Source organism: Perissodus microlepis, chromosome 7 (assembly GCF_051167445.1).
Source record: "Perissodus microlepis isolate ML-2025 ecotype Zambia chromosome 7, ASM5116744v1, whole genome shotgun sequence".
Taxonomy (NCBI): domain Eukaryota; kingdom Metazoa; phylum Chordata; class Actinopteri; order Cichliformes; family Cichlidae; genus Perissodus; species Perissodus microlepis.
The window spans coordinates 37,901,587-37,927,632 of record NC_140467.1 but is presented as its reverse complement, the minus strand read 5'-3'; the positions used below and the strand labels follow the sequence as shown (position 1 = coordinate 37,927,632).

Sequence of the window (26,046 nt, the reverse complement as noted above, 5' to 3'; positions counted from 1 at the left end):
TTCTCTGTGCACCTTGGAAGTATAGGAACAAGTTGAAGTTTGCCTCAAACCTCTACTCTCGTTTTCAGAAAGGAACATCATCTGGTAATGGTCAAGGAGATCAGCATCTTTAAATCTTTTTTATGAAGACGGTGTGTGCGTCTTTGTCACGAAACATACTCGATGAGAATGAGAAGCCACAATAGTGCCCTCCAGGAGCCAGAAGCCGAGAGAGAAAGGCCATAGGAGACTCACGTCATCTGCAGCTCCCCCAACCAGTAGTGAAGACCTGATGCCACACTTCTTAGTGGCAACTGTGTTCCCAACCAAGCCAAAACAGGTGGTGGTGGTAGGCCCCAAATTTAGCCCTCATGGGCCACAGCCAGAGGACCAGAAGTAACAAGGTGCCTACCCTTCCAGAGGACAGCCATGCTGCCACGAGCCAATAGCAAGGCTCCAGGTGGCCAAGAACCACCCGACACCCAGCAGAGCACTGGGCCTGGGGCTTGCTGACCCTCTGAAGTGTGTGTGGATGTCCCCACAGAGTGTAGGAAATAGGGTTGTACGCGATATTAACATTTCAGATTAAGCATTATCTAACAAATCTGGAACATTTTTAGTTTTGAACTCTGACCTTTGGTCCCGCTGCATGTAAAAATAATTGTTGTAACCATCACTGCAACACAATTATCTGACAAGTCCATTAGATGCTGTTACATTATGAAGAGTGGGTTTTCTTAGATAAAAATCACGTGACATCAATAGCAAAAGTGGAGAGGTCAAGGATGAATGGATCAAGATAAGAGGTGAGAGATAGTAATGTTACTCTTACTTAAGTACGATTTTTGGATACTTGACCAAACCAAACGCATGATTTCCTGTGATCAAGCACTAGTTAAAAAAGTTAACTGAGAAAATTGCTTTTTCCCCCATTTTTTACCTCATTTCAAATGCTAATACAGTTGAAATTAAAGAGATAATGTTGTTGGATGATATGCAAAAACTCAACCTCTCAGACTGACCAGACTATGTCACATGATATAGCTTGTATGATAGTTAAATGTATCATATTATAATCACAACATGTGATGTGGCTTGTCTTGACCATCCACAACATTTAACCTAAAAATAATAAAAAAAAATAATAATTTAAAATGGGGAAATGATGTAAGGACAAATGTAGAAATAATAGCACTTACACCAATCTTGTTTAGTAAGTTGTTCAAGGCATTCTAATCCATAGCAGTGTGAAGAAACACAGTCCCTCCTCAAATCTGTGCTATATTTTTGCCATTTTTCAGGTGGAACTGAGGAACTGGGACATTACTAAGTTTCTGTCCATGCATCCATTCATTTTCTTAACCATTTGTCCACTTCAGAGTTGCAGGAACTGTATCCCAGCTGGCAGCCATCACAGAGACACAGCCAACTATTCACATCTATAAACAATTTAGAACCATTGATTAACCTAATACGTGTTTTTTTTAAGTGTGGGAGGAAGCTAATGTGCCGATATACCTGAATAAAACCCACGCAGGCATAGGGAGAACATGTAAAGTCCACACAAAAGGACCCCAGCCAGACAATGCGCAGGATTTTTAAACTACTCTTCAAGTTGTACTGAATTTGTATAATCACACTAACTAGCTTACATCTTCCCCAAAATAAAAGGCATTAATTTGTTTTTTACACGCAATTTATTTTCTTCAGTTTAACCGCTGAGAGTTGATCTGTTCTTCGGGGCAGTGTCAGCACACAAAGAACTGTAATAAAAACATTCTTATTCATCATCTATGTCCGTTCCATTGTTGTAACATGCAACAGGTCCTGCAGGAAAAACCATGCCATTTTGCAAGCCTGTTTATTCACAAAAGACTTAATGGAGACTATAGAAAGACAAACGTTCATTACATTTTCACCTCGTTTCAAATGCTAAGGCATCTGAAACAAAAGAGATAATGTAGTTGGACAAGATAAACAAAGAAACCAACCTCTCAGACCGGTCAGACTGCATTGTCTGAATACTGGTGAGGTTAAGACAGCAAACAGGGTGAGAGAAAAAATATGTATCATTGTGCAATGTACCACATTTGACTAAGTATGGCAAAGCAATGGATCACATAACGTGCCTGCTGATCAAAGAACATATTGCCAAAGTTATGACTCTTCTATAGTCCTGTTATAAATCAGCATCAATGTTCATTCTGTTATGGATTTTTCTTTGTTGAAATTGTTGCTTTACTACTTTCATTACATTCCATCATAATGTCAGAAAAGTTTGTAAAGAATTGACAGTCACATCTTGTTAGGAAATGGAGAGCAAATTTAATTACCAGCATATGTATCACAGATCAATGAGTACAACAGTAATCATTTCAGGGTTCAAGATGAAGGGACTGTAAAGTACATCACTATAGAGCATTTACATGAAAGAGAAAAAAGGCTGGAATATTTAATGTAGCCACACAGCTACACAGAAAATAAAATGTCCAAGCGCCCTTCAGGATGAGGGATATTTACAGCGTAGAATCATATTTAGAATTTACACAGATTATCATCAAGAAATATATTTTTTTCTCCATGAATCAATTTTAATGTTATTTACTTTTCTTTTTTAATACTCTAGAGCCCTCCATTCAAGGCTGGCTCCTTCCATTTTTATATTATCAATTATACACTGGACTATATACACTGGACACCACTTGACTATAATCTATTACAATGATAATTTAACTACAATCAGGGGGTCTGGTCCACCCACAGTCACATTAATAAGCAGCCATGACCATGTCACACATACATTAACCAAACTTTTATGTTCCATTTCCTTCAACTTTTAACGATGAAACACTGCAACGGAGAATCTAAAGTAGGTTATTCGATCTCTTACCACTGTAAAATTCCTTTATGGCCCTAAAATATCTCTAGGAGTGTGTTCTGACGTTTTTGTGTTATTGCAGTAATCTGCTAAAAGATTTTTCATCTTAGTCCAGTTTTCAAAGTTTTCTTTTCCTGTGTTGATGGTCAGTTGTGGAGGGTACTGTTGGCTTCTCACAGGTCGGCATCAAAGGGTCTGCTATTGACGGTGTTCACTGAGCGGGCAGGGGGGCTCTTGGCCCGTGGGAAGGACACATCGTCATCCATTGAGTCCCTGGAGTACGGGACGCTACTGTTGCTGGCAGCGCTCCTGGCCCGACTGAGATTCGGCACTTCAACGCGCCTGGTCGGGATCTTCGGTTCTCTGCGACGCATGACCTCTTCAACCCGGACCTCTCCTCGGTTCTTCCCTCCGCAGCAGCGGCAGATCCCGATGAACATAACGAAACCGCCCAAGACTTCAAATATCCCGCCGATGTAGCCCAGAATGATGCAGTAGCCGACTCGCGGAGTTATCGATGCTGTATTGACATTGGGCGTTGTGATGTTTGGGGGGCTGTGGGTGTACCAAGAGATCGGTATGATGGTCAAGACGCCTGAGCAAAAGATCAGCAGTCCACCCACACCGGCAACTACCCAGTTAGGCCTGTCTTTCCAACAACGGACCCCCGGGATGGCAACAGCCAACCCGATTAGAGTCACGATGAGAGAGGCCACCATCATACCCTGTGCGGGCTGTATGATCTTGTTACTGAAGTACTGGGTGTCCGTTTGGCCGCACCGAGCACCGGAGCTTATTGTGGATGCAATACAAATATCCCAGATTCCTTGTTCAATGAAGTTATCGGGAGGAAGAGTGTTAACATTACTCAGAGTCCTCCAGTTTGGGGCCACGGTCGCGACCAAGTCCAGCACCCAGCCGCAGGGAGCCATGACCATCCCGAAGATCAGGATGCCCGGAGTGCGCAAAGAGAGCCGCATCCACTCCTGCGTTGATTCCCTCGGCATGATCGCGGTTGTTGTGGTGGTTGCTGCTGCTGCTGCTGATGTGCCTCTTCTTACTCCTAAACACGTTGCAGTGACTAATTTCTACTGGGGCGATCAGCTTTGACGGCGTCGTCCTAAAAAACAAGTCCGACTGAAACTCAGCAGTGGGCGGGCCTTCATCTTCCCTTGCCTGTCTTGCCTGCCTCTGTCCCCAAATAGGACAGGTGTGGCGCTGTGTGCGTATGGGCGGGGTGCGCTTACATCTTCACCTGTAACTGCAAAAAGCAGGTTGCGCGAGCGGTGGGGGGTAGTTTCGATTAGGCTTTTTGTCGTGCCAAAGTGTGATAAGTGATAAAGGATAAGAAAGATAGAGGTTTTTCTTTTCAGAGTAGCTGTTTGAAGCGTGGTGCAAACGTGTCTTCCGCTTTTAGGAGGTATTTAAAGCTTCTAATAGTGAAAGCTACCCAGACTTAAAAACTTAGGCAAGATATGATTTTTCGGATCTCCGGTTGCATTAACCTCCTAGGACCTGGCGTCCACATATGTGGACATCATATTTTGGGTTATTTAGACCATAATACTCAATTTTGCTCTACAAGGGCCTGATATCCACTTACGAGGACATTATACAGCTTCTGTTCTATCAAAATTTTAAATGAATATCCTCATATGTGGCTCTCATTTTTCTTAGAAACAGAAATCAGGTAAAAAAAAAAATTTTAAAAAAGGATCTGGTAATTCTTTGTTTTTACATTCATCGGGTCCCAGTATGCTCAAATATCAAAGAGAAATTAAAAATGCATGCTGTGGAAGAGTTTTAGGAGGTTAAATAACTAAAACGTTTTATTTATTTATTTTAACTCTTGTTTCATCAGAAAAAAGGGTTCTTGGGATTTTTTTTAAGTGTTCTGAATGATTAAGAAAGCGAGTAGTGTATTTAGTAGAGTTGCGTACCAGGACCCAGGACTGGACTTGGACGAAAAATCGGTCCGGGCATTTTGAGAGCTATTATACAAAAAACCATAAAGCCTTTGAATAAAAACTAACTCTGTTGTGACAGTGATATACACTTTCTTGTTGTTATATATGTCTCAATCTAATAAACTTAAACCTACACCACCCTCCGTATTCTGGTATTCTAAACAGTGCTTAGCCAAAACCCAAAGTCGAGTTAACCTCCTGAACTATCTACAACATATGGTGGAAACCTGAAATTAAGACAGAGAAGACTAGAGGTGAGACATGATCATTACTGAATATTAAAAATAATAAATGACAGATTTAGTGATATTTTCATAAACTATTTATTTACCACATCAATAAACAGCATGACAGGGCAAAATATTTTTTCTAACATGGCAACCTTTAAAAAGTGAAAGGAGACAGAAAGACAGGTGAGAAAGAATAAAACTTAATTGACTTTTTGATGGCATTTTACACACAGTACTGGTACAGAATAGAAAATGTGGGAAAATACTGACATCATATACAGTACTTAGCTACTTCTGAAGAAATTATGATGGGACCCTGAAAAAAAATTACTATGTACAATAGTGGATTTCTATACATTTTACATCAGATGAAAACGTTGGTTGTAAGATTCAGATAATTATTTGTTAAAAGTGAGACATTTTAAATGAGATTAACAAAAGAAAAGCATTTCTTTGTGTCCCCTTTTCCCTGTTAATGCCCTACCTGGCAGTGGCGGTCCTAGCCTGTTTGGCGCCCTGGGCAAACACTCCCTCTGGCGCCCCCCACCCCACCCCACACAGACACATACATAAAACATATTAAGGATTGTACATCAACATAAAACTGTTGTCGGAACCATACTGAATTTTACCAGAGAAACACACACACAAATATGAAGAGAGAGAGAGAGTATGCATTACATGCAAACAGCTACCAAACAGCCATCATAATACGTCATACAATGAGAACAGAACTAATGGGCTTGGATTTACAACATTATGAATGAAATGTGCTCTATTTGGAAGCAGCAGGGCCCCCCTCCCCTTTCGACGGGTTGTATGTGAGACTCTAAATCATCAAACTGTAAATTATAAATTTTAAATTGTTATTCATCCCTGTACCCCTGGTCCTAAAGTGTATATTTATTTTCTTACTCTTCTTATATTTATTGTTTGTTTACTTGCACTGCTGTAACTGGAGCCTCGTTGTCTCGTCTCTCTATATACTGGACTGTATGTAGCGGAGATGACAATAAAATTTACTTTGACTTCAGCAGCGAGCAGGTGCACCGAGGGCTCTCGCGCTCACTTTTCGCGTATAGAATTTCGAAAAAACGTTGGTGCAAATTATAAGTCTGTATCATAATGTCTGGTGTTTTTATGTTTGTTGGGTTTTTTTTTTTTTTCTTTTATTTTGCGAGCTCCAGCCAGCCAGAGAATCCCCCGCCGCCCCGCCCTCTCCTCCCTGTGCCACAAGCAGCAGGCGCACCTCGCAAACGGAGGGCGCCCTTACTCCCAGCAAATGGCCGACAGAAAGCCGATCGGTGCCTATGCCATTCCCAATATGCACTGGCTGATATCGGGGCAGCATGAGTACGAGCAATTTTTTATTTTTTTGCCGATGCCCGTGATGCCGCCCAGGGGCAAACACCCATGTCGCCCATATCAAAAACCACTACTGCTACCTGGCCCCCTGGCAAAACTTTGCTAGATGCGCCCCTGCACAGTTACCAGCTGTCAGCTACGTAAAAAGTGATCCTGGTGTTATTTGTCTCTCAGAAACAGTTCATAACTTCCCTTCAACTCATTCATGTCACCTAAAAGGTAAACCTGTTTCTCCATCACCTGTTCAGCTCTGATGATTCAGTAAGGACATCTCCTGGTTTCATCTTCATGTTTCCCTCTCACCAGATAACCAAACCGATATTAAGACCAGCAGCTTTTACAGCTGTGGCTCCAGCAAACATCAGCTGATACTAGAAATTAACATTAAATAAATTCAACAGCTGATCAAGCTTAAACGTGCTGCTGTTGTTTAGCGCGACATCCGCTGGTTTCTTCTTTCTGGCGCAAAGTGGGCGATAAATAAACAAGAGAGACGGGACTTGCGTCAGAAACACCGATCAGCTGATCATTGATCAGTTTCATGATTGAAGTAGCAACAGGAGAGGAAGGGGAAGAGAATGAGAGAAGAAGATGCCACTGACAGCGTAAAGACACAGAATAACTCCAGCTTTGGGTCTTTTTTTTAATTCTAGCTGAAGTAGGGGACAAACTGTGTTCCTTTTCAGCTCAATACGAAACGCGTAATATTTTCTCTGAATACGAGACGATTCCATTTTTACGGGACGGTTGGCAACTCTACTAACTAACCTTTTGAATAAAATAAAGTTCACTATCAGTAACATCATAGCACCCGCCCAGCTGTATAGACACTTAGCTAGTATGCAGTTATTGTAACTGACTGTAAAAAGTCAGTCAATTTATTTGACATTTGACCCAGATAGACTGCAGGGGATAACTTCTCACCTGAAGTTCAGTTCACCGAATACCGGCGGCCGCCTAGGATCTCTCCTCCTCCTGCCTCACCTTTCCCTCATCCACCTGCTGGCCTCCACAACTTGCTAATGTTAATGAATCTGTGGAAGCTCCGCCATGGCCACCACCGAACAATTTAGTTCTTTTTACAGATCTGCCAGAATCTGGCCAATCCACCACCTTTCATTGTTTATAAAACATCGGCCCATAAAAACAAAAAATCACCATCGGCCCATCTGGCAAATGCCCGGTATGCCCGATGGCCAGTCCAGCTATGCCAGGACCACAAGCATACATCAGATCCATACACCAGTTAAATGATGCTATAAGAATAAAACACAGAAATAACCAACACTGATAAACTTCTATATCAATAAAGAATAAATATATTACCAGGGCAATTATCAAAGGTAATAATATTCAGGTAAAACATTTGCAGCCTGAAGTAACTGCATCCAAGTCACTGAAAATCCCCCTGAATTCCTTAAGGTTTAAGCAGATTGTGCAGCAGATTCCAGGAGGAAGAAGTTGCTAATTTCATTGCTATTTTTCCCAATTTACTGCAAACCTTTAGGGCAGACAGAAACAAAATAAAAGGAAGAATAAAAGGAGTGCATTTTCAACAGTATGTTTCAGTTTTTCTGCAGGACAAAGAAATTCTGCTGTGGGCTTACATTTTAAGAAATGGAAGTGCAAAACTACAGATAAAGTTCTCGTTGCCCTAACAGTCCTGTAATAATAAAACTAAGTTTTTGCTTATTTAAAATTTTATTTATTTAGTTTTTTACTGTGAACCATCACAAATTATTTATATTATTTTAATGTTTATGTATTCATATTTTTTTATTTTGGTGTAGTATGAATGACAATGTCAGGAGGAAAAACTGTAAAATTTCTGAAGAAGATTTTCAGAAATTTTCTGACTTTTGAGATTTTGGACTTTTCTACAGTGAAAAGTCCAAATAATGCTTTAGCTGCTACTGCTGGAGACTGAGCCAGTATTTTACTGTGAGAACTTCATTCCAAAATTCACACTGAACTGACCGACCAGGTTTATAGAAATATATATGTGAGACCTGGAGTCATCATGACTTTGATTTGCATACCATGTGGGTTCCGTGTGTTGGGGAATCATAATTGGCAAGAATGTAGTTCTGCAGGAATCTATTGAGAGCAGCTTGAATACCTTTCTGCCTCACTCTCTTTGTTTTTTTCTCCCCCGTGCCTCTCTTTCAATATTCTGTCCACACATGTGTTTGTTTCTATTTTTTTATATCCTGGTTTTTCTAGCTTCTTCCCTCTTTCCGGTTGTGCTTGATGTGAGATTCTGCCAGAGCATCAAAAGAAACCCGATTATTAACGAATGCTAATAAGGTCTCTCCATAGGTAGGGGGGATCATTCATGATACTCAGTGCTGTAAACACCTTGTCAAAGAGCTGAGATGAGGGTGACTATCTCACAGAGCTAGCAGCTTTACTGATCTCTTTAAGGAAAGTGAATCAGTTTCTGAGAAAGTCAACGACCTATGAGAGGCAGATGTTACAGCCGGACCCTACATTGTTTAGGCCGACCCCGTTTCAGCTACGATGGTATTTGTCCATCAACATCTCCTTTGAGCTTCCAGTACCCAGTGTGTCAAATTTTGCGATTAACTGTGATTGCTCAAGTCACTAAAGGAAGCACTACATCTTTGAAAGATGCTCAACATTTTTTTTTACTTTATCTTTATTCAATAAAAATAAAGATGCTCAACATTTAAGTATTTTATTTTATTTCAGTGCACTGATAAGAGCAGCTGTATTTTCCTACTGCCTTCAATAGCAGCTGTTTACCAAATTAATACAAAATGTAACATTTTTAAAGTAAGATTACTTTGCAAGAAATATCTGAAATATACACAATAAAATACAAAGTCGTGTGTTCTTGAAGCCATCTGTATCTTTATTTTTCCTCAGAATTGTTTGTGTTCTTTGACACACAGAGGACAAATAAACCAGGTACGACAGGTATGTGAACAAACCAGGCAGACTTTGTGAACCAATCTTTTTGCCACATCATTTGTACACAATGCCTCTTTCCCTTATCATCATAGTATGACTCATCAACTTTATCCCTCTGTAGTTATTTCAACTTTTTCTTTCTTTCTTTCTTTCTTTCTTTCTTTCTTTCTTTCTTTCTTTCTTTCTTTCTTTCTTTCTTTCTTTCTTTCTTTCTTTCTTTCTTTCTTTCTTTCTAGGTAAGTCATAAAAAATAAATCACAATCTGAAAAAAAACCCAACCTTTAGCTGTTTTCATTCAAAGTTTCACATATTAATATCAATCTTCCACCACCGGTTGTATGTAAGCTACATAACTTCACAGCATTTGTATCATGCCACACATCACAGATCTTTATAAGGTGAAACTGGAGCAAATGATTTGGATGACAGCAAGTATTGGTTGCCAAATACATACCACTCATGCAACGTAACAGTTTGTTCATGTGAAGTAGTTTTCCAGGTTGTGAGCCCTCAGGAACAATGATGTGTGCAAACATACGCTGAAATTTTGACGTCACATTTCAAACCTTTCTTCACTGTGCATTTTATGTTAATGACTAGCATCACAAATACAAATGGCAAAAAGCTATTTGTTGATAATCAGGGATAATTAATAATTTACACATGCATTTAATTCCAGAAAATGCAACATTTTTGGCTAAGGAGTTTTTAGCAACCCTTTATCGCTTTAACTAGAAAACAAAGGAAAAGGTTCACCAGGTACAAGTCTGATGCAAACAAGGAATGACAGGAACTCTAGAGACCTTAAAAAATAACAACTCACACAAAGTCAGACATAACCTGCACTTCCTGATCCTATTGAAGAAATACTGCACATACCAATGTTATATGTGTCATAAATTTCAAACGGATACAGAGAGTGCATACGTTTTGAAAATATGCCTATTTTTTCATGAATTTAATTGCATTTACTAGATTTTTGTGAGAGAAATAGTTTTGTTTGGGTTTCTTGTTTATGCAAAAAGGTAGGTAAGTGTTTTGACTAATACTTATCAAAAAGATAACTGTGTTAGAAAATAGAATAAATAAATTTATTTGACATCAGTAAGGACAAATATTAGTCAAAATTTGTCAGAATCCTCATTCATTTAAGAAACACTAGGACCTTTATGCTTTTGAAACTTTATATTGCTAAAGTGTTTAAAACCTGAACTTGTGAGCTTGACTAAAACAAAAGAATCTTAAGTATAAACTATAGGCAACTGACAATGTGTGAGAAAATAGGTTACATATAGTACTAAATTTAGGAGCAAGATTATAAAGAACTACAGCAAAAGCTTCCAGTTTTCTCAGAGACTATCTGCCACTCTCTAGTGGCCATTTAATGAAACCACTAGAATATTCTTAAGTAAACTGTTCACGTTTTATAAAACTCTGCACCCAGAGTCTGCCTTTGATGTGTGGTTCACTTGCCAGTCATTTCTCACAGCATTGCTTTACAGCAAAAAGGGCCTTAGCTCAAATCTGCCAGGAGACTGTCATTTGGCTTGTCAAACTTCAAACACATGCAGTGAAAAAGTGAAAAAAGTAAAGAATAAAAAAATAGCTATTAACTTTCGATGATGTTAAAAGTAAGACAACCTTTTAACATCTGAATGGAAATGTGTAGATTGGATTCATACTGAGGTTCTTTATTGACACAAATGTTGTGGACTGATGGCTGACTTGATCTTTATTTAAATCTCATCAACAGTTTGAAATAATACAATATGAGAAGCTAAATGTTCTTTTCAGCATCTCCAACTATTACCAAATGTCTCCATCAGGTGGCAGTGTTGAGGCAGAACACCTGACTTTTCTAAGCGCATAGCAATGACTCAAAGCAGTGGACTGAGAAGACTCCATACAGAACAGTCTTGTTATTTGCAGACGATGTAGATGCACGGAGCTCCCACAGCCACTAGGGGCCCCCACGCTGCAATCTCAGCCACAACATACAGCACCGTGCAAAAGTCTTGAGCCACCTCTGAATTCTTTATATTTTTCTTGCAAGGAGCCAGACCTTTCAGAAAGTCTTGAGTAATAGCTCTCCAGGCTTTCTGAAGGTCTTTCAAAGTTTTTCTTTGGATAATGTCTGCTTTTTCACTCATTTTCAGTCCAACCAATTTACCTGACCATCAAATTGTTGTCCGTATATTCGTGGAGATCAGGATAGAGGTACAACAATGAGTGTCTGCATCATACAAACTCTGCTTTCATCTTAAAAAACAAACAAACAAACAAACAAACAAAAACCCCTGCATCTTCCATGTATGCGTGCACATTATTTGCTACACGTCTTTCTTTCTTACCTATCAAATTATAATGAAATTAGGGGTTAAACTTTAAAAAAAAAAAAGAAAACTAGTAACACCCAGACTCATTAATATTAATTTTATTTTGCAGTCTTTTAACGACATTAAACATTTTCATGTATTCAGCTGAGAATAGTGGAAATATTAATGTGAACATGGAGGCAAAATAGAATAGAAAACATATGTATAAATATATGTCTTTTTTTAAAGACATATAGAAAAAGGGTACGCGCATAAAAATAAATAAAGGTGGCAATTTTATCTTTTAATTTTATTTCTATTTCCACTTGAATAAAAAATATATATTTTTTCTCTCCAAAACAAATACAACTTCATAAAAAAAAAAAACATTTCCAGATTTTGTGTGCACTCGTGTCTTAATTTGAAATCTTACCAGTGAAGACATGCTGATATTCCTGTATTTGAATTAAAGATATTTTTGACCCTAAATCCATAAATCCACGCAAAACCGAGCGGAAGTTTGGCTTTCCTGACAGGAAGTTGTCAGCAGTGTTATTGTTGCTAGTGGGGACTGTTGTGTTGTGAAAATGGCGACATCTCGTCGCTCCTCTCAGCAGCAGCAGCAGCCAAACTCCCTCCTGTCCTCCCCGCCCCGTTGCTCCTCTCACCCTGTCACCCCGTCCAGCTCTCTGCTAGCATCCATTGATGATGCCAGCTCCCTTCCCCACGGAGCCGCGATGGAGAACACCGGTGACGGTGAGGTAACACCAGCCTCTCCCACCACAACCTCCCCTGCTTTGGCCCTCACTACCAGTAGCAGCAGCAGCACCACCACCAGCAGCAGCAGCAGTACCACTAGCAGCAGTGCTAGCTCCCCGACCACCACCGAAGGTAGCGGGACCAGTCCCGGTTCTACGCCCGACTCGAGCAGCGGGAACCCGGGAAGCAGCGGTGCAAACGGTGCTTTCAGGGAGTTGTTTGAAGCCTGCAGAAATGGTGATGTTTCCAGGGTGAAGAAACTCGTGGATGCGGTGAATGTGAACGCCAAAGACATGGCTGGACGCAAATCGACACCCCTGCATTTTGCTGCAGGTAAAGACAACGAAAACCACTTTTTTTTCTTTTAATTGAATCAGGCTTATTTACAGGCTGTCTAGCTGTAAGGTGCGTTTAAGGTGTGGGAGTGACCAGGAAGAAACTAATATTAAAATCCACGAGTGAGAAGCAAGAACATGCTTTAGCAGTAGATTACTCATCAAGTTTTTAAGGAGCAAAGATCTGACATACACTTCTAAAGAAGAAACAAAACACTCAGCTAATGTCCGAAACATTAAAATTAAATATCTAATATTTAATTTTTAGTCAAAACCACTTTTCAGCCTCATTAAACCATAAAACCAGCTCATGATCCATTAATTTGCTGCGCTCCTTAAATTAACGATCAATTTAATCTGTAAAATTGGATTGCATTCCAGTATAATGTAACCGTGTTCACCATAACTTACCGCGGAGTGCGTTTTGCTTAATGTAGAGCTGCCTCGGACTGCTTGTACTTTAGCAATTTCCTACAGAGAAAACAGAGAAACATCTTCCTGTGTTACTGCGTTGTTACACTACACTCAGTCACACCCAAAATGCCATTAATAATTGATTTCCAAAGGAGAAGCAAATATTACGTGCCAAATGTGTGGAGAGAGGACACAAATTAAATAATGAGCGCATTAAATAACATCGTGGTTGAGTAATGGTGCGTTGTGTTTGTGTGTGGCATTTGCATTTTTAATATGTTAAATGTTTGCAAGCTGGCTTAAAAAGTGCATGTGACATTTAAATGGAAAACAGAAACAAATAATTGAGGAAACTAGAGTGATTTTATATCTAAAGACTCAGAAAGGTGCATGTACATTATTTACATGTTCCAGTAAAACAGAAAATATAAGGTTTAAGTGGTTGAGCAGATGTAATATAATCCAGCTGTGTTGGGCGTTTGAATCTTCAAACTTACCTTTTGTGCAGTGCATGTGTGGAAATTGCTTATTATGTTCTTCTTCTTTAAATAAAAAAATAAAGCTGCCAGCTTTTCAAAAGGCACAAGCAATACACTTTTATTCATCTGCATACTGAAAATACAGGTATATCAATCATTTATATATGCATTGACATTTCAGTCTGCAGCAGGTAAACAGTCATCACGTCTCTGTCACAATGGACTGTTCATCTTTGCTTGAGGAAGAAGAGCATGAATGCTTTTTCTAAAAATGCTTTAGCAGTCCAGAAACAAAAAAGAAAAACATGCACAGCTGTTTTACATCACAAGCCTTTCTAATCCTCAGTAGCCTGAGCGAAATTAACAGATTCTCTTGAGTTACAAAGTGAGTTTGAGACAAAACTGGCATGTAAATAGAAAAAAAAACATAATTAAATGACTTGTTTATTGTAGTTGAACGTGAAAAATTTACGTGATTAAACAGTAAAACTAAGTCCAGACCTGCCAGACAAGGCTGTTGCAGTAACTTGTTTTTAGTGCTCTGGCTTCGTAGTTGATCTTCTGCTTTTATTTTCAGCACTCGTCTCCCTTTCTGCCTCTCTTTTAGGTTTTGGGCGGAAAGATGTGGTGGACCATCTGCTTCAGACGGGTGCTAATGTGCATGCACGAGATGACGGGGGTCTCATCCCGCTGCACAACGCCTGCTCATTTGGTCACTCTGAGGTGAGGCTTCATACCATGTTAATGTACTCATCAGAAGACTTCTGTCATGTTTGCATTCAGGAGGGTGTACCTTGTAGTGACGTAAGTAGATGCTTCCTAGATGAGTTTTAAACACCACACTCTCTTCTTCACCTCACAAGAGAAGTGTAGAAGAGAGGACTGCCAGGGTGGAGTGGGTGGAGAAGAGTGTCAGGGGTGATTCGTGACAGAACGATGGCAGCAAGAGTGAAAGGGAGGGTTTACAAGATGGTGGTGAGTGCTGCTATGATGTGTGGTTTGTAGATTGCAGCACTGAGGGAAAGACAGAAGCATTTCTTGAGGCAGAGATGAAGATGCTAAGATTTTACTGACCGAAATTGATCATACAGGATGCCAAGGCACTCTTTTGTACAACAAATTATGAAATGGATTTTAATTGAAAAATTATTGTACAAGTAGAACATCCATCTATCTTCTTCCGCTGGAGGCTATCCCAGCTGTCTTAGGTTAAGCGGCAGTGTACACCCTGGACGGGTCCGAGAGTCAAGTTGTGCTTGGTTCAGCAGTGCTCTCCCCTCGATGCTCTCCACAACCAGAAATCCACCTGGTTCTTCATCCATCTAGCCATGCCTGACATTCATTCAAGTTTTTAATCCAACTTTAACTGGATTTATATCGAGTCACACACAAAGTTTTTTTATACATGTCGCCAAAGAAGAAGTTAAAATTAGCTCCTAATGAAGGTTCCAGCTATACAGATTACACTGAGCATATCTGGAAAATGACTCTCATTCCCCCTTTCTTATTCTGCTCATGAGTGAGCATGCAGATGTTTTGGATTATCTCTGACAGATGTGCTAATCCTTTTTGTCCTCCTGGCTTTTTACTACAGTGATCAATCCAGCATTCACGGTTTCAAATGTTAGAGAGCTTTTGGAGCTTTGTTGGAGAGCACAGAAAATTGGAGCAGTAATGCAAATGTATTATCACAGCAGCGGTTAACATTTTGATGACAGATACTTGGAAACTAAAACTGATCACTCACACACAGCTAAAACATTGAAAGTGGACAACTGCCTTGGTTTTTTTTTTAATCAATTTATCTGCGTCTGGATTATGGCGGGGTGATATGGTCAAAAATATTTATCATGATATATATTTGAAAATTTGCAATAATGACATAACTGACGGTATAACTGACGCGAGACAAAACTCCACAACTTTATTAGTGCAAAAAACCCCAAAAAACAAACCCCATCAATGTATTTTCACTTAAACAAGCAGCTGTTTTTTTATGTGCATTAAAGCTAATTCCTTGCTGACAGTTTAACCAAAAGGCATTTCCAGTGGAAATTGGCCAACATATCCTCAGCATAACCATGTATAATATTCACAAAACTTAAATAGAGGTTATACACACACAATACAGTAATATTATGTTGAAGCACAGTACGTATTACTGCGCGAGGCTCCAGCCTACAGTAGACATAATGCTCCGACAATCCATCAAGCGGTGCGGCTTCGTAGCTTCGTACTAAAACATTTTTTGACAGATTTTTGAGCGCCGTGTACGACATAAAATCGGTTCGAGGTCAGTAAACACAACCAGAATTCATACATAAGGCACACGGGATTATAAGGGGCACTGTCGATTGTGTGCCGTATTTTCCGAAAAACACAGTAATAACGACGGCCCGCTAGCATGCTCTACCAAAAATAGTGCTTTGTTGTGTATCTGACAGATAAAAGCCAAAACCAGTTCCACAGCACTGAAGTTGGAGCATTTTTACAAATCAATTCTGGTTCATCTGTTTCATTCAACAATCCGCTTTCGCCCTTCTCATTCTCTGTCGCCGCCATGCTTTTTCCGCCATGTGCGTATGAAAACAAAGGCACTGCGCATGCGCGTTTTACCCATATTCTACCGGTATTACCGTGAATGGTATGATATGGCCCAGCCCTAGTCTGGATCATGATGGCAGTCCAGACTTTCCTCTCTCAGCTGGGAAAGGGAGAGAGGGGGACGCTCTCTTCTCTTTGTCTCTTCACTGTGTCCTGCTTCTGTCCTGGGGTCTCCTCCCAGTTGGACATGGTCAAAACACCCCACCTAGGAGGTATCCCAGGTAGTATGCCTGAACAACCTTGACTAGTTGTTTTCAGTGTGAAAGAGTCATAGCTCCAGAATGACTAAGCTCCGACTAAGCAACTTTCTGTAAGGGAGATCCTAGACACCCTTGGGAAGCTGATTTCCATGGCTTGTATCTGCAGTCTTATTCTTTCGGTCATATCCACTGCTTGTAACCGTAGGTGAGGATAGGGACGTGAATTAACTAGTAAATCAGCAGTTCCACTTCCACGCTCACCTCTCTCATTACCACAGCTGACCGTTACAGCATCTGAATGACCTCAGAGTCCATCTGTCAGTCTCCCACTCCCTTCTTGCTTTGCTTGCCTTTGGATTGAGTGGTGGTCAGAGGTGGAGGCCTTGGCATTCCTATGTTTTATTGTTTTTTAAAGTGTAGCAAGTAGCAATTTAAAAAAAGATTGATGTAGCCTCTGTGACATCACCTACTGATTTATGAAATCTTTCAAAACGCAATTATCTGGCTGTTTAAAAAAATCAGAGAGAGAGAGGGTTAATGATAGCTGTGGCTAGATTGCAGATTAGCAACATGCAAACATGCTTACTTCTGCTAAAAAATGTGGATATGTAGAACTAGAATCTGAGAGATTACTTTAGGCCATTAGAGGAGCTGCAGTCTTGGACCATCTATTTGTCTTCATTGTTCAGCATTCTGCTTTGCACTGCTTGTCAGCAGTGCAAAGGTAAAGTGTTCTGTGGCCATTATGCTCGTACGGCAAAAGTGTGAACACATTCTCTCAATCTCTTTCAGTCCCACCTCTCTTGACACATCACACCCACTGCTGCAAGCCGCGCTTTGGTGACGTTTCGGTCAGTCGTGCGCTCCTCAATTTTTGTAACCTTGCGTGTTTTGCTGTTGCTGCAAAAGTGCTGTACAGCCAGATTAGGTGTGGTTGTGCGATGTTGTCACCAATACAACATTAATTTTAAGAGTATGTTGTTAGATTTTTACATTTGTTTTGCAGGAAAAAACACAACTCAAACTTCAAAGCAAAGCAGTTTGCAGTTTGACTTTTTATTTTCAAACTGTTGCTCTGTCTGTGTTACACATGCAATTATTACATGTTATAAAGTTTAAAAAAAAAAAAGAACGATCTGAACACCCATATGCCACAACCTTTTTATCGTAGGTGGTGTCCTTGCTGCTGTGTCAGGGGGCTGACCCAAACGCTCGAGACAACTGGAACTACACTCCGCTGCACGAAGCCGCCATCAAGGGCAAGATAGACGTCTGCATAGGTGAGCACACAAAACACACATGGCAAAAATGCCAGGCCATGACCTGTACAAAGGGGTTTGCATTAATGACTCTCACTCAAAAAGTATGCATTGCACAGCAACCATCAGTACATTCAAAAATGTGTTTAGTGGCATTTGAAGGTCTCGGTATTGCTATTTTTCTTGCGTCTGTTGGCCCAGTGAGATTGAATTAACCGGTCGTGTGAACAGAAGCAAAACAGAAAACAGTCAGTGCTCGAACTGGTTGCCATAATACTACTCTAGTTTGCTGCATTGCTCCTTTGGGTACAGTGAAAGCCAATGTTTCTTTTTTACAGTCATTTAAATACATTTTCTCATCTTCGTTGATAATGCTTTGGGAAATTTTTTTTCCTAAAAATTAAAGTTTGAATTGAAGAGGTGTGTTTGTGCAGCAGCTCACAAGCTGGAGTTTGAAATGTATAATCATTATATAGACATTATATTAGCAACTTTAACGACCCCAGCCCATGCTCTATACTGCTATGCTTTTATTTCCCAGTTAGCTTAAAGCAGCAAATAATCTGTAAACTGTGTCACTGCCTATTGTTAGTCCCCCACCCACCCCACCCCACACAGGGGACAAAAGGAGCATTGATTTTTTTTCGTCTTACTTGTGAGTTCACATTCCTGTTGAGATGGTGCAAAGCGATACTAAAGTGTTTGATCCCTTCAGTCCACAGCGACCTCTGTTTGGCCGTCTCTGTCATCACGACTCGTTGTCTGCCTGTCAGCAGCAGAAAGGAAAGTACCTTTCAAGACGGTCTATACCGGGCTGACTGATAACAGCGACTTGCTGAGCAAAAATAGAGTCTGAGTAGGCTGCACGATGGTTTTGAAGAAAACAACATTGCATTTATTTATTGATTCATTGATTTTTAGTTCCCTGCCCTTTTGTTGTGGGTAGGCAGAGTCTTAACTATGGTGAAACTTGCAGGTTCTAGCCTCACGGGTGCTCGTAATCATTTATTATGGATACTCTCGCAGCATATCTGCACCGGGAGATTTGTGTGATTTAACCAGCTGTGTGTAGAGATTACATGTAACCAAGTGCCGCAGACAGTCTTAAACAAAAATAAAAAAGCCAACTTGTATCCTGGGGTAACGTTTGTCTCACACGCGTCTCAGATGAAATTGAGTTGCAGCCATTCCATGAGACAGGTGAGCGATGGATTCCAAAAAGGCTTTCTGGGTGGATTTACAAATGAAGATTCAATTCCACAGAAAAATAGACGAGCTGTGTTACTGATCCCCGAGGAAAATCAGAGGTAAACACGATTGGCCACAAACATGAAAACAATCTGAGCTGTAATCTTTATGATGTTTGTGGAAAAGTATTACTCAGGATGAGGACTGAGAACAAATGACTGCATGAACACTCAGTGACACCTCGCTTGGAGTGCTGAGAGCAACAAGGAGGAAAAGTTGTGCCAGTCTTTTTTCTTTTTTTCATAGTTTCTGCAGGATGCCAGGGCTCTGAAAGACTGCATAGCAGCAATGGGCTTTGTGGTGCTGTGATGATCCCTGAGAACCAACTTCACTCTGCTCTCAGAGGTTTTATCGATTTATCAATAATTATGAATGAGACTGAAATTGAGGTAAAAAGGGTTAAATCTGCTGTTGACCTTCTCTTCACTCAGTCATGTTTAGTGTTGGTTTTCAGTCTAAGCAGTGCTTGACTTTAAAACTTTCTGAAAAACTTTAGAAATGAGATGAATTCAGAAACTTCAAGCTGAATCATACCAGGAAAAAAAGACTTCACATTTCCAGGTTCAGTTTGGCATCCTGCAGTCGGACTTTTAATGAATTTATGAACGACACACTTTGTGTTTTATTGTTTAATTATATTGACATGACATTTTAAGCACAGCATCAGTTGGAAGTGAAATTCTCTGTGATAGCTCTTTATAGCAGCTGGCTTTGTTTTACAATGGCTCATTTAAGGTCTTTACAGAGCCGCACTGATGTATTGGCTAATATTTGCTATTTGTTGATGAATTGATACGTGCATTTATAACAGCCAAAAGATTCTTTGTCGGTGTTGCATCTTTGTAACAGCTGGTTTAGGGTTTCTGTAACAGCCAGTTTTGAGGGTCCACAGCACCCGGTTTAGGGTTCCCTAACATCCGTTTCGCTTTAGGGTCTGTACAACAGTTTGTTTAGACTGTTTGATTTAAGGTCTTAAAACAGCTGACAGTACCAGCTGTGTGACCCTCTCTTTTTCAGTGACTGTCTTATAACCTTGACCTCCTCCCACGTTGCTTTCTAGAGATGTGTTTAAGTGCCCGTCTTTACTACACAATTTTTTGTTTGTCCCCGTGCTGTACTTAATCAAATTTGACGTTGTTTGCATTCGATCAAATATCGCAGTGAGAGTAGCTGTAGTACAGGGGTCTGCAACCTTTAAGACCCAAAGAGCCATTTGGACCTGGTTTCCACGCAAAAGAAATCACTGGGAGCCGCAAATACTTTTTGACATCTAAAATGAAGATAACACTGTATATATTGTTTTTTACCTTTATGCTTTGTGTGAACAACTAAGGTGTGTTGCTTATGAAATCCATGAAGTGCTACAGAGAAAATTGCATTTTATTTATGTAATTAACACATTTTGAACTCTTAAAGAAATATAACAAAAGGAAAGACACCCAGCTGAACTAAAATGATCCATGTAGCAAACAAAAACAAAAACATTGTGAGCCGCCACCCTTATGTCGCCTTTGGGCTTTTGGAGCCTTGACATGACTTTTAAAAATAATTGGAAAAAAGCACTATGCTGCTAAAAAATGAAAAACAGATATTTGCAAAATTCTGCCTAAATATGTATTTTACCAGGTTAATGTGTGTGGCGGGGTGTGGCCTGCAGCACTGCTGCAGGGGAGGAGGACGCACCTGAGCGGCACCCGCAATCACGCCTCGCCGCCTTAACGTCTGTGCTTTCTGTGCTGTTGTTGGTATGTGTCAGGCTGTGAGCTGAAAAGCTACAGCCGGCTGTATGTGTCAGCAACCGTGTGTGGAAAGTGGTCAATAAAGAGATGCTGAAAAGCGTGTTCATGCAAACATCGTCGGGTCTGCCGTGGTATGTTTACAATGGGACTTCTGCTCCTGAACCTCTGTGCACAGCGTCTGCAAATCGGGGCTGTACAAGTCACTTTCATCTTTACACAGGACTGTAAGCTGTCATCTGTGAGGCGTGAGTGGTGTTTGTTTTTAACATAGTTCACGGTGGAGAACAGCTGCCGACATAATGTGGATCCGAAGATCCATAACTGGCCTACCTGGGGTCGAAAGTCTCAATAAATGCACGGCGTTTCGCCCGGTACACCGGCTTCCGCAAGTGTGACGCTTATTTTGAGCGATGAAAAAATAATAAAATATAATTTTATTTTTATATTTCAAAATCACAATAATCTTCCAATTTAGAAATACAAGTTAAAAAAAAGAACTAACATAAATAAAATACACTGCAGCTAAATACTTCTAATTTATTTTCCCAAACCGCGTGGAGACGCACTATAGGGACTAAAGAGCCGCAGGTTGCCGACTCCTGCTGTAGTAGATGGAGCTAAACAGAGAATATTTTGTAATATACTATTCAAGCAAAATGCAAATATGTTTTTTTAAGCAATATGTTGTTTGAATTTGATTGAACATGCCATTTGCTCATTTGCAACAGCAACTGAAACTTGCAGCCTAATATGAAAAGTTTGGCACACTTGCTATACCAATAATCACTTCTCAGATTTTATTCTTCAGGGTGAAACAATAGATTTACAAAGTTTGTACAGTCAGAGTTTTCTGACTCTGACATAGTGCATATATACAAGCAAACCTCATGAAGCAAGTAAGCAAGCTTTTAAGACAGCAGTTGGAAAATGTTTACAGGCTAAATCTGTTTAGATCAGGCTTAATGCTATGCAGACTTTTTGGGGATTATTTCAAGGACACAAGCAGCCTTAGTTGTTTGTGTCCTTATACACTGTTATACAGTGCACTGAAAGACGCTTTAGTAAATATTAGTGCCTTCATTTTGAGAAAACACGGCCTAATAATTGTTTTGAACCAAGAACCTAATAAATATGTTGTTTGCTGCCAGTTCAGAAGGCAAATATTTCCAGGTCACATAATCAAGTGGTGAGGTAATTTAAAAAGCATTTCTTTCTCTTGCCTTTGGCACAAAGGAAAAATGCAATCCGCATTTCCACTCACCATTGTTCTCCTGGATGTGTGTGTCCCTGACTGCACAATTTGCAAAGCTGAATAGATTTTCTGCAAGATTTCATAGTAAGAATTCAAATTAAAATACAGATGATCTGACGTCTGTTAATTTTAAATATATTTTTAAACAGTGCTTTCATAGATCTAATAAAGCTGCAAAGGTAATTTAGATTTAATTTTGTTATCAAAGCGACATAACCTTTGCTTCAAGCGCTTTTTACTCCATATCTTTGAATAAAAACGATTATGCTCATTTCTAGCTCCACATTCTTGTTCCAAGACTAATCAAGTATGTTTTGTACAAGTCACAATTTTGAAATGACCTCTGTGTTCTGTACTTATCTATTTTTCTTCTTCTCCCGATTCCTTTAATTGATTAGCCCCTCAAAGGTCTTCTTCCCCAAAAGTTCTCATTCGCTGCCCCTTGCCTGGCTTCCATAAACAGAACCCAGGGCTTTTATACTTTGGCACTGCATGAGATTACCATATGAGGAAATATGTCCTGATCTGATGTCAGTTTTGGCACAGGACTTGAAAATATATTGTAAATCAAGAGAGATGCCTGAAGCCTGAGCTTTTAATTTACAGGGATTAGTTTTACATAAGCTTACCAAATGATTATGCACAGAGGTTCCTTTTTGAACTGTTACAAGTCAAGACCAGAGCATGTTTTTGGATAAACCCACCAGCCCACCGCATGCAGTAAAACTGCATCTATATTGTCAGATGAGGACCAGAAAAGGTACAGAGAAGATTTGGTTTGCAGCCCAAACTGCAAAGTTACAACCAAACCGAGGCATGTAAACAAAAATCACATGGTCTAGCTTTCTTGCTTGTTGGACAGCGTTTTAGTAGCCTGTCATCTTGCCAGGCTAAAGATTTAGCAGCTCTGATTTGACTGTAAATTCAGCTCAGCGTGATGGACGCTGTAAGTAAGAAGTAAGAAATTAATCTCTCATTACTCGACTTGCATATTTTCAGGTTCAAGGTTAAGAGAAAATCACATTGACATGAGGATATTTCAGATCCTGAGGCAGCCATGCTGAAGACGATGGCTTCCAGTGATTCCAATGACAGTTCCGTATATGGATTATTTTTATTCTTTCCACTGCTTCTTTGTTCGCGAGGGGACGCCACGGTGGATGGAGCCGCATGTTTGATTTGGCACAGGTTTTTCTTACGCCTCATGCCCTTCCTGACGGAAATCTCCCAGGGATTTGTGTCTCTTCCCGGTCTCGAAATGGGACTTGTTCATGTGTTAGCTGAATGTGTTAACTACAAGACCATGAGTATAAACCACTACAGGGCCATCCACCTCTGGGTGCTGCATTAATGAACCACAATGATCTATTTGATAAAAACAATGTGATTGTATCCATGCATGCATGGAATTGTGAGGATCCTTATCCATGCATTTTATTTTATGGAATCCATGGAGCCTGATGGGTGGAGACAGCTTTTCTGGTTAAAATGTCTCTTAACCATCCAGCTAAGGCTAATGTCAATTTATTTTTCTATTATTTGAAGGTAATAGAAAATCATTTAGTTTAGGAAATGTCAAAAAAGTGAACATTGCCGTCACAATTCCACTGAAGTGGCATCTTTAAAGAGACTGTTTTTTACTTTTATCTATTTGAACAATTCTTGTTTTTGAGAAAATAATTGGTATTTTTTTCTAGATAAATGACTTAGAAATTGCAGTTTATTATTTTTTTTTCTCCTCCCTCTTAATTAATATTTTCAGAACAACAGTCCTCACGTAATTTGGTGCTCCATGCATTTATTCAGATCATATTGTTCAACTTCCCAGTTATCACTGTGTGGCCCGCCGTGACGGAGCAGAAGAAAGACCTCCTTATCTTTACTGTATGATGTGCATTTTGAGCAGATAAAAGCGAAAAAATTTTTAAAGAAAGGCTTTCACTGTGAAGCGTTTCCAAGAGAACTCTGTGCAACAAAAGGCTGCTGGATTATAGCAAAACTCTGAATCATTAGATTAACTAATATTGACACCAAAATCATTAAACATGACTGCTTCTTGGCTTTGGGTTAATCATGCATCGTATTTCTTGTTCGTCATCCGACTCCTTGGACCCAAAGGTTTTCAAACAGCTGAATTGGTTTGACCTTTCTGTTTTTGACTCAAGCTGTTTTGAACCTGCAAACAGCTTTGTAGGGGGCGAGACCTTTAGGGAGGGATGAAGGTGCCACACTTGAAGGGAACGGAGTACACTGGATTTATAGCACAAAATGACAAGAGAATGATTGCAAAATGGCATTACCCTATTATCGTCTTGGAAGCTAAATAGCACTGGTTTTAAGTAGAAACACCCACTTGCATTACTTACATTTACACATCTTAAAACCACTTTAGTTGAGACGGGCTGAGAAGTAGATATCTCTGTGCTCATTTTTTGTAAAAGTTGTTTGCTGAATGGTCACAGGTATCGGAGGCATTCGTAAGATAACTGTTGCAAATGTAACATTGTCCTGACAACTAATCTAGCATTTAAAAAAAGGATTTGGGTCGTTCAGAGTGGGCTTTTGCAGGTGTTACAGCACAACTATGTCCTCTGGAGACTGAACTCAAAATTAGATGCTGACAGTTGTGAATGAATTACAAGCAGCACAGACCGTATTGCAAGATGCATGAGCATTTCAGGCTGTGAATGTGAGATTGTGTTGCTGTATGGTTGTGCATCAGACTGTCGTTTCTCTCTCTGGCAGAGTATGGGTACATCTTTATACTCTCACTGTTGGATTGGGATTGGCGCAGAGTTAAATCATGTTTTTGTTGAGGGGTGAGTGGGAGAATAAGGTCTGCGTCAGTGCCGGGGCCGAAAGAGAGAGAGAGCACGTGCACGTATGTACCAAGATGCCTGCTTCTCTCCTCTTCTTCTGTGTCGGCTGTAAGCTGGGTGGTTTCAAGTGTACACAAGTGTACAAAGGGCATGTGCGCTGGGAACTGCTCAACACTCACAATAGTGGGAAGTGTGGTGGAAAGGAAGTCAGTAAGAGTATTGACATGAGCACCCTCAAAAGGGCTCATTTAAAAAGCGCAAGCAGAGTTTGTTATTCAGCTCATACCTGTTCGGTAGTCTCATGCCTGTAGCCTCACCTTGCTTTGTTCCTTTCCTTTCCTTTCCTTTCCTTTCCTTTCCCCACATTTCCAGCTCTCTTGTTTTGTTTTGCTCTTCCTCCCCTCTTTTCGTCCTCTACCTCTCCCATCCTCTCCGACTCTAAGCCCCCCCCCCATCCCATGGTTCCCTCTCCTCGTCTCTCATGTCCCCTCCTCTCTTCGCCTCTCCTCTCTCATCTTGTTCTCCGCTGCATCGCTCAGTCAGTTGGAGAGGCAAGAGTCTCTCCACTCGCACTGCCTGCCCGCCTCGTCGCTGTTGCTGCTGCTGCCTCGATTAGCCGTAGCCTCTCTTCTCTTCCCTTTCATTTCATTTTTTAAACTTATATTCTCAGCTTAATATATAGCCTTCCCTTCCTCATTCGTGGAAGTGTGATGTGTTTTGCGGCCGGTCACGTAGCTGTTAAGTCCGCTGTTTCTCTCTGGCGGTGTGTTGTAGTGTAGCTTTTGCTCGCTTTTGTTGTGGCATGTCTGTTTACATCAGCAGCATGGGTCGCAGGGCAGGGGCAGCCAGGGGCAGCCGAGGGAGCAGCACTAGCAACAGAGGAGGAGCAGCTGGAGAAGGAGGAGAGAAATGTGAAACGGGACTGGCAGGAGCACTGCCAGGAGACACAACCGCGGGAGGTGGAACGGGAGGGATAGCTGAGGATCAAGTGGTAGAGAAAGGAGGAGGTCCAGGACGAGCAGTGTATGGCGAAGGATGTGGTTCAACAGTAGCAGCGGGAGGAGCAGGAGGTGGACTGGGAGGAAGTGTGTGTCGGGGAGTTTGTATGTCAGTCCAGGAGCTTAGCTACTGTCTCTGTCTGCCCTGTTGTTGTACAGTGTTACTGCAGCATGGAGCCGACCCCAACATCCGCAACACGGACGGCAAGTCCGCCCTGGACCTGGCTGAACCCTCCGCCAAGGCCGTGCTCACAGGTCAGTTTCCTGTCTGT

The 26,046-nt window shown here is 40.6% G+C and overlaps 2 protein-coding genes across 3 annotated transcripts in view; one reads left to right on the top strand and one right to left on the bottom strand.

Annotated features, from left to right (window-relative positions):
• Positions 1–2,065: 2,065 nt before the first annotated feature.
• LOC146383582 (claudin-23-like) lies at positions 2,066–3,987 on the bottom strand. Its single transcript, XM_084934898.1, has one exon. It carries the CDS (start codon positions 3,862–3,864, stop codon positions 3,031–3,033), a length of 834 nt encoding a protein of 277 aa, XP_084791024.1. The 5' UTR covers positions 3,865–3,987; the 3' UTR covers positions 2,066–3,030.
• Positions 3,988–12,223: 8,236 nt separating this feature from the next.
• Positions 12,224–26,046, top strand: part of tnksa (tankyrase, TRF1-interacting ankyrin-related ADP-ribose polymerase a) — a 101,459-nt gene continuing 87,636 nt past the window's right edge. The window contains exons 1-4 of one of the 2 annotated variants that reach the window (XM_084934895.1): positions 12,224–12,760; positions 14,263–14,378; positions 17,631–17,739; positions 25,934–26,029. In XM_084934895.1, coding sequence (XP_084791021.1) covers positions 12,256–12,760; positions 14,263–14,378; positions 17,631–17,739; positions 25,934–26,029 — 826 coding nt within the window. In that variant the 5' untranslated portion in view covers positions 12,224–12,255. The remainder of the gene's footprint in view (positions 12,761–14,262; positions 14,379–17,630; positions 17,740–25,933; positions 26,030–26,046) is intronic. The other variant, XM_084934896.1, reaches the window with a different exon arrangement.

Coding starts and splice junctions, on each gene's coding strand:
- LOC146383582 (XM_084934898.1), bottom strand. CDS start 3,864: ATGCCGAGGGAATCAACGCAGGAGTGGATGCGGCTCTCTTTGCGCACT.